Here is a 9519-nt window from a genome sequence, read left to right on the forward strand (position 1 = left end):
AATGGGCCAGAAGGCGCCTCCTAGCGGTCTAACCGTAACCCTACACTAGACCTAAACCTACCCATAACCGAACAAAGCTCTGTGCGTCTCATATTGACGCTAAAGGGTGCCATGTGCGTTCGATGTAGACGAAATGTCAAAAGCGTCAGTATTATGACGCCCAAGGATGAGAATGCGTTGAAATGATAGACCCTTCATTTCTTTGTAAGTGGGCGAACTTACAAAATCAGCAGGGGATCAAATAATTATTTCCCCCACTGTATCCCCCAAAACACAGCATACACGTAGAGGTGAGAAGTAAACGATATAAATTATATATAATTTATATTATTTTTTTTTTAATTTTTTTTATACAATCACTCTATAAATGTTTGGGGTCACACTGGTGGTCTCTGATTGGTTGAATCTCCTGGCACACAGCTGGACCCACTGTTTGTACAAATATGCGTTCGCCCCAGTGTGTCTGATTGCACAGATACTGTGCAAGGATAGGGAGGACAGAGAACAAGTCTTGCTGGTTGCATTCTTACTGTCCCACCTGGACTTGGTTCGGCAGAGCTCACGCTTCTTGCAACAGTCCCTCCCTGGCGAATTCCTCTGAAGAAGGACCTTCTTTCTCAGAGACAGGGAATGATTTGGTACCCGCACACAGACCTCTAGAACCTCCACATCTGGCTGCTGGAGAGGATGCAGAAGAAGTGAGTGGATTATCACCAGGAATCTCTACAAGGAAGCTGTATGATCCGGCAGCGCCGGGGCTGAAACATCCTCAACATGTCCTCCAGTAAAATATAAAACATAAAAATGACAATAGCCAATTCTGGTTCCATAGCTGTTTACTCAATTAGGCTATATCAAATGAATGATCAGGATGGCAGCTGTCCTCTCGCACCGTTGAGGAGCGGTGATCAGAAACACCTGGTTGCGCAATTAGGAAATCCTATGAAGGCTACATCATGCATCCTTTGAAGGACGCATAGGCTGCATCCTTGAAGTCTTCAGTCCTTCGAAGGATGCAGCCTTCACATTGGGACACAGCTGCTGATTACCTGTGGGCCTCTAGGGCAGAGTCAACACACGCAGAGAGGACTCCACCCAACAGCGGCACTTCACTACACATGCAAGAAAACTTTTCCAGAGTTTTACATCATCAATCAATGACACGTTCGGTGAGAGTGAGCTGCATTACACGCATGATTGAAATGGTGGCTACAAAGACATTTCTAACATTAATTTTGGTCATGGCTTGTCTTGAAAAACGAAGACAATTTGACGGTCCTCGAAGAAGAAGTCACACTGCAGACTGTGAGTCAAATCTTCTGACACTGGCAGAATTTCGTCAGAGGTAAAATTTTATCACAACAGTCATTAATTGGCTGTCGGTGAACACCTTATGTGGCATTATTGCAAATTTATGTTGCATTATTGCAAAAACAGGACACCTCATCAAAAGACCTCAAACAACAATCACAAATACTAAACTTTGACAAAAATACTGATTTAATGTATTTTATGCTGTTTAAATATATTTATTCACAAAATATACATTTCAAAAGCTGTTAGCCACATCCATAAAAATAAATGGATCTCTGCTGGATGTGTATGGTTATTACACTTTTTTCATTTTCTAAAGATGTTTCTTTGACCAGCAGATGTCAGAATTCTGCTCCTAACACCTAGATCATATCCACAAACTAAGTTTTTTTTTTTTTTTTTTTCATAAATATTTTATATTTCTTATGCATGTTAATGGTGTAGTTGATGATTTTTGCGGTAAATAGATAAAAAAAATAAAAAATAAAATAAAAATCCCCTTGATCCCCTGCTGATTTTGTAAGTTCGCCCACTTTCAAAGAAATAAGGGGTCTATAATTTTTATGGTAGGTTTATTAGAGATAGAGACAGAATATCAACCAAAAAATCCAGAAAAAAACACACTATATAAAGGTTATAAATTGATTTGCATTTCAGTGAGTGAAATAAGTATTTGATCCCCAAGCAAAACATGCATTAGTATTGTGGAGAAACCTTTGTTGGCGAGCACAGAGGTAATACTGTACGTTTTTTGTAATTGGTCACCAGGTTTGCACACATCTCAGGAGGGATTTTGAGGAGTCCTCTTTACAGATACTCTCTAAATCCTAAAGGTTTCTTGGCTATTGCTTGGCTAAGTTTCGGCTCCCTCCACAGATTTTCAGTAGGATTAAGGTCTGGAGACTGGCTAGGCCACTCCATTACCTTAATGTGCTTCTTATTGAGCCACTCCTTTGTTGCCTTAGAGGTATGTTTTGGGTCATTGTCATGCTGGAAGACCCATCCACGACACATCTTCAGTGTTTTGACTGTGGTCCCAACTGCCTTGAGATCATTAACAAGCTCCTCCTGTGTAGTTCTGGGCTGACTCAAGGGCGATTGATTTTTCATTTTGTATTTCTTCCATTTCCGAATAATCACACAACAAGTCGCCTTCTCTCCAAGCTTCTTGCTTGTAGGCTATCTTTTTTCAATCTTGTAGCCTATTCCAGCCTTGTGCAGGTCTACAATCTGGTCCCTGACGTTTGACAGCTCTTTGGTCTTGCCCATGGTGGTGGAGAGGTTGGAATGGAAGATACAGATTCTGTGGACAGGTGTCCACTGACATTAGGACATTAGGAGTACTTTCTTGTGACAGGACTAATCTGTGTTCCACATGGGCACATAACCAATCTGTGGGAGGCAAAATTCTTGCTGGTTGGTTGGGGATCAAATACTCATTTCACTCAATCAAATACAAACTAATTTACAACCGTTATGTATTTAACCATTATATATTTGGTTAATATTCTGTCTCTATCCGTTAAAATAAACCTACCATAAAAATGATCAGCCCGTTCTCATCCTAGGGCGTCATATATTGACGCTCTTGACATTTCGTCTACATCGAACGCACATGGCACCCTTTAGCGTCAATATGAGACGCAGATAGAAATGGGCCAGAAGGCGCCTCCTAGCGGTCTAACCGTAACCCTACACTAGACCTAAACCTACCCATAACCGAACAAAGCTCTGTGCGTCTCATATTGACGCTAAAGGGTGCCATGTGCGTTCGATGTAGACGAAATGTCAAAAGCGTCAGTATTATGACGCCCAAGGATGAGAATGCGTTGAAATGATAGACCCTTCATTTCTTTGTAAGTGGGCGAACTTACAAAATCAGCAGGGGATCAAATAATTATTTCCCCCACTGTATCCCCCAAAACACAGCATACACGTAGAGGTGAGAAGTAAACGATATAAATTATATATAATTTATATTATTATTTTTTTTTTTTTTTTTATACAATCACTCTATAAATGTTTGGGGTCACACTGGTGGTCTCTGATTGGTTGAATCTCCTGGCACACAGCTGGACCCACTGTTTGTACAAATATGCGTTCGCCCCAGTGTGTCTGATTGCACAGATACTGTGCAAGGATAGGGAGGACAGAGAACAAGTCTTGCTGGTTGCATTCTTACTGTCCCACCTGGACTTGGTTCGGCAGAGCTCACGCTTCTTGCAACAGTCCCTCCCTGGCGAATTCCTCTGAAGAAGGACCTTCTTTCTCAGAGACAGGGAATGATTTGGTACCCGCACACAGACCTCTAGAACCTCCACATCTGGCTGCTGGAGAGGATGCAGAAGAAGTGAGTGGATTATCACCAGGAATCTCTACAAGGAAGCTGTATGCTTTGAAGTGGCATCTTTTCACTAGTTGGTTCTCTTCCCGAGGCGAAGACCCTCAGAGAAATGCTATTGGGTCAATACTTTCCTTCTTACTGGAAAGGCTGGAGAGGTGGTTTTCCCCCTCCACTCTGAAGGTGTACATGGCTGATATTGCAGTATATCACGACACAGTGGACGTTAATTCTCCCTTCTCAGTTAGAACACTACACAGAGACTTCTTTCCATATGTGGCACTATCTGGTTGGTAAGTTCATGTGATGTATTCTCCACATGTTTATCTCCCTGTAGACAGGATGTGGTCACTGTAGTGTCATTTTTTCTGCATAGGAAATAGAACACTTCCCCATTGCAAACTCCTGGTCTGCACATCTGTAAGTTTATTTATCCTTTAAAAAAAAAAAAAAACAGAAAAGGTCAAGAAAACCGCTGAAACAACCTATTTCCATCGTGGTACCGGGGCACTATGGCAACTTACTTAGGCGTTGAGAAGGTTACGAGTTGGCCTGAGTGCACCTGCTATTAGGCACGCAGTAACCTGCTGCAGCAGCACCGCCGAACCTCGAAACACAGTTTAGATGATTGTGCCATTTTGTATAGGGGACCCTAGTGTCACTACATCGACATAACACCGAAGTGAGTGACAGATAGGGAACATCTTGTTAACTATTGTAACCTCAGTTCCCTGATGGAGGGAATAAGACGTTGTTTCCCCCCTGCCACAACACTGAACTACTCGCTGAAATGACCAGGACACTGTTTTGGCTCCTCTGCATAAACCTGAATGAGTGGAGCAAGCCATCCCCTTTCATACCTGTATGTCTGGGGCAGTGGCATGCAAATTCCACAAACCAATTCTCATTGGTTTTTCTTAAGCATCAGAGGTGTTTGGGGCTCCCAAGTGCAACCCCTAGTGTCACTAAATCAGCATTCCCTCCATCAGGGAATGGAGGTTGCAATAGCAAATGCAACCCCTAGTTTCACTATATTGACATTCCCTCCATCAGGGAATATAGGATAAAATAGGAACCAAGACAATAAAATAATAATAATAATAATAATAATAATATAATATAATAATAATAATAATAATAATAATAATAAACATCCCTATATATGTTCTGCCCTATATAAAAATAATTTTAAAATCAAAATAATAAATCATGTGTTTTTAACAAAATATATTAATTTAATATGACCACATTAATGACTTTATGACTTGAAGTCATGAAATGAATATTTTTAAAGCATTTCTTTAAATGAATCATGTGAGAACCTTGTTGATTTCTCTCTATAATCAAAATCAAGTTGTTTTGACAAAGAGTCTTTTCTCCTCATTCATTTATTAAATCAAGTGTATATATTTGATAAACCAGGAAATATACTGTATTTCAATAAAAAGTCTCAATAAATAATGAATTTACTTCAAACTGCAAACTTACGTGTTACAATTTTACAAGCAACATGTGAAGGATGTAAATGTATAAAATCTGACAAATGAATAATCAGTGTAATTTAAAGCAAGTGAAAGAATAACTTGTAAGTTAATAATTATAATTCTACAAAACAGCAGGCGTTTAAATATATATATTTTTTTACACAAACATCAGAAAAATATAAAACTATCTCTTTTGTGCTTCTCTTCTCATGATGGCTTTTTTAGTGTTTCTTTCTGGATGTAAAATGATGATGTAGCACTTTGGGGCAAATATGGCCACCAGTAATCCAAAACTGGAAGCTAAAATGGCAAATATCTCTACAGCCACAGCATATTTCCCCGGTGAGCTCACATATGCCGGAATAAATGCAATCCACACAGCACAGAAGATCAACATGCTGAAAGTGATAAACTTTGCTTCATTAAAATTATCTGGAAGGTTTCTCGCCAGGAAGGCTAACATGAAGCTTACTGCAGCCAACAGTCCAATGTATCCCAGCAGCATAGAAAAACCAGCCAATGAGCCAATAGCACATTCATATACTATTTTAGATCGAAGATACTGGTTGTTTTTATGGGGTGTTGGAGAGGCAGTTGATAGCCAGACTGCACATATCACAACCTGGAGGGCTGTTAGGACCAGAACTGTGCATCTTTGTTGAGCTGCTCCAAACCATTTAATTGCTCCTTTGCCTTCTGGCCGAGATGACTTAAACACAGCTATGACCACCATAGTCTTGACTAGGATGCTGGAGACACACAGGACAAAGCTTATGCCAAACACAGCATGTCTTAACTGACACGTCCACAACTGTGGCTGACCAATGAACAGTAGCACACACAGGAAACACAGTTTGAGTGACAACAGCAGCAGGAAGCTGAGCTCTGAATTGTTGGCGCGTACTATGGGAGTGTTACGATGATGTGCAAAGATGACCATCACAAGAGCGCAGAACCAGGTGCCAAGTAGGGAAGCAGTTGTCAGAGAGATGCCCAGAGGTTCCTCATAGGACAGAAACTCTACTTCTTTAGGGACACACCGATCCTTATCTGGATTGGACCAAAACTCATCTGGACACATTGTGCACTCAAAAGCATCTGTGAGTAAGAAAATTAGAGAAGGTAAGTAGTTACGAGGAAAATATTTTTCAATTATATCTACCAACAAAAATCTCATCACCTGTTGTATTAGAAATCTCTCCATCTCCGCATGGCAGGCAGTCAAAACAGCAGACAGGAAGACCTTTCCTCATGGCTTGTCTGGTCCCTGGGGGGCAGCTCTCACTGCACACAGAATGTGGGGGCTGTCATGGGACAGAATATGTTGTTATTTATGAATAGAGTGAATGCTCAGAATACTGTAGTATTTCCATGAGGCATTTGGAAACCATTGTTCTACAGTATGCCAGAAATGTAAGAATGAATGTAATAAGCTGTAATTATATATATATATATATATATATATATATATATATATATATATATATATATATATATATATATATATACTTTTTTCATCTGAAAATTCCAGTATAATGCATCCTCATCCAGTGTGAGCACCTTCCCTGTTGCTGCCCCTTCATTTACTACACCAACTGTTTGGACTCTTATTGATCCATCAGAGTTTGGCTGCCAGTTCAACACATCATAGATGGCCATAGCATCTCCATTCTTATCAAATGACACATGATCCCCAAAGCCTGTGGTGAAGTTCACTTGCTGTAGGTAGTGAACCAGCTGTATAGTTAAAATAACAAATATACATTCATACATGATTGCCACACTTTACTTTTAATTGCCAAAGTTCTGATAAAAATGCTTGATTGACTGATGTTTTAAAAAAATGTAATTGTTATGCTTTCAAATAATATAAATATACATATATCTTCTGTAACTAACAAAGACCAATATTATTGTGACAATATCAGATTTATTAAAATATCTGAAAAATGAATTAATATAGAGCACATATTTCGCTTTTCCACATGAGCTCTTCTATATGCCTGGAGAGAATCTGCAGTATACCTGTGGGTCTTACCTGCCAGGGTTTTAGGTTGATTATGTTGGCACAGCTGTTCCCACTGAATGGTCCTCTCCCCTCATCACACTGCATCAGGTCATGAAGCGCATGTGCCAGGGCATAAACTGCCTTATACACATTATAAGCTGCCCTCAACCCTGAAACATCAGTGTATGATGTGTCCGTGGTGTTTAGATCCTCCTGTCCTGTACACACCTTTTTCACTTGCTCACCATCTGTCTTTTTACCCCCAGCTTCAAAACTGCACCTGAACATGTTCTCCCAGAAGATCCTCAACATATTATTTCTTGGATCATTGCTGGGACAGAGACGTAGCAGAAAGTCTTTAAGTGTCTGGATCTCTCCACGCCTAATGGCAATGCCCAGTGTGCCCCCTAGGAAGGGTAGGAAACGTGGACTGTGAAACACAGGTGAAGTAGCCCAAGCTTCACTTGCAATCCACTGTCTGTCTGTCAGGTTTTGCAACACCACCTCATCCATCAAATTCATAAGATAGGATGAAGTAGAAAAAACAACCACCACTCTTGCTGTAGAGGCCTGAATCACTCCCATTATACGTTGAATACCTTTGGGGTTATTATTATGGGGCAGGATTTCAGAAAAGGCAACACAACTTCCAAACTGCTGCATTTCCTGCTGGAAGGACACAGAAGCATAGATTCCATAGTCGTCATCACTGTAGAGGAAACCAACCCAGGTCCATCCAAAATGCCTCAAGATCTGAACCATAGCCCGCACCTGGAAGGCATCACTAGGAATAGTTCTGAAGAAAGAGGGGTACTTTTTCCTGTCACTCAAACAGGAGCAGGTGGCGTAGTGACTAACCTAATTAGGAAAGATCGAGCGAAGGGATGAAAAAGAGAAATTGAGTTATGATCAACATACACATACGGATGAGAAATAAAGTGTTACAATAAATAGATTTAGGATATATATGGCTAAAAAGAACTTATAAAAGAAAAGTGCAAAAAATATGCATCTAGTGCAATTTTACTTTTTTCATCCCATCTTACTATAGGTACTCGAAACAGCCCCAGGACACTGGAAATCGCAATGGATGGAGTTGATCCTGGATCCCCCACAATCCCAATCACCGGAGGAGGGCCAGTGCAGTTTAGGTTGGAGAAGGAATCCTCTGTCCCACTAACCAGGGTTATGGCAGCCCGAAATGCCATTCCTAGCATCACACAGTTGTCATAAAGATGGTAACCAAGAGTGAAGTTAGGCAGCAGATTTGGATTCTTATTGATCTCCTTTATAGCAAAAACCATGGTCTGTGCCTGCTGGAAGCTTTCCATATCAAATCTAAGAAAAACAAAAAACAAAAACAAAAAAAAAACAAGAAAAAAACAAAAAACAAGATAACTTATTATAATGAAGTGATACAAAAAAGCTAATAACTAAGTTATGAATTAAGCATCAATACATTCCAAATACATCTCATGGAACCCTCCTATTCTGCACACTTTTTTTTTTTTTAAGATATAAAGTAGTATTAATAAAAAAAAATGTTGGCAAGTTAGCATCATTGCTGTCTACACATTATTTGACAAAAACAGTAATATTTCCTATTTATTATTTTTATTATTATTATTTTATTATTATTATTGTTATTATTATTATTTTCCATTTTATCTTCTTTTATAGTTATGTAGTCATTCTGGACCCAGACTCACTTTTCACAATATGGTGGTTCTGGCTCTGTTCTGAAGCTCAGCTCTGGGAACACTGTGAAAAAATGAACTTCAAACAAGCCTCCAAGTATAACATCTCCATCCTGGTACATTCCATTCAACTTGAAGCGTCCCTGGAGCTGACAGGTACCAGATCTGATGATTGATGCTGCAGAAATGCAGTTAAAAGACAGATACAGGCAGATGTTTAGGGTGATCCACATCTCTCTCTTTCTGACCCACTCACCCGTTCTGCTTGCTAATTTATGATGACGATTGTGTGGGGTGTTACTTTAAAAGAGCAGGCGGTGCTAAGTGGGCATCTCTGGAAAACACAATGTCGCCTTCCCACCATTTGATAATTTCCCTATCTAAATTCATGTTTATAAAGGTGTTATAGGATTTGTTCATGTTAAAATACATTCTCCTAACCCTGTTTAAAATGTTCATTGATTAATATTAATATTAACTGCTTTAATTTATTACATTATTTGTTATCATATTATCTACTGTCGTAAACACACTGGTGTGTATTACAAATTATTTTACAATATGTTATTTTTCTAGCTATTTACTTACAGCATCAAATGATTTGGGAGTTCACACATTTACAGAAAATTGCTTACTTCCATGTTGCAAATTAAGGTGGATAGCGAGAGTTTGGGG

At 39.5% G+C, this 9519-nt stretch overlaps 1 protein-coding gene across 1 annotated transcript; it reads right to left on the reverse strand.

Moving 5' to 3' along the window:
- Positions 1–5323: 5323 nt before the first annotated feature.
- Positions 5324–9077, reverse strand: LOC308695069 (extracellular calcium-sensing receptor-like; the record flags this gene model as incomplete). Its single annotated transcript, XM_081373006.1, has 6 exons — positions 5324–6237; positions 6320–6443; positions 6649–6876; positions 7178–8005; positions 8194–8485; positions 8857–9077. The coding sequence occupies 6 exons, from the start codon at positions 9075–9077 to the stop codon at positions 5324–5326; spliced, it is 2607 nt and encodes an 868-aa protein (XP_081229132.1).
- Between the last annotated feature and the right edge of the window lie 442 nt (positions 9078–9519).

Source organism: Scardinius erythrophthalmus, assembly GCF_964197995.2.
Source record: "Scardinius erythrophthalmus genome assembly, chromosome: 8".
Taxonomy (NCBI): Eukaryota; Metazoa; Chordata; class Actinopteri; order Cypriniformes; family Leuciscidae; genus Scardinius; species Scardinius erythrophthalmus.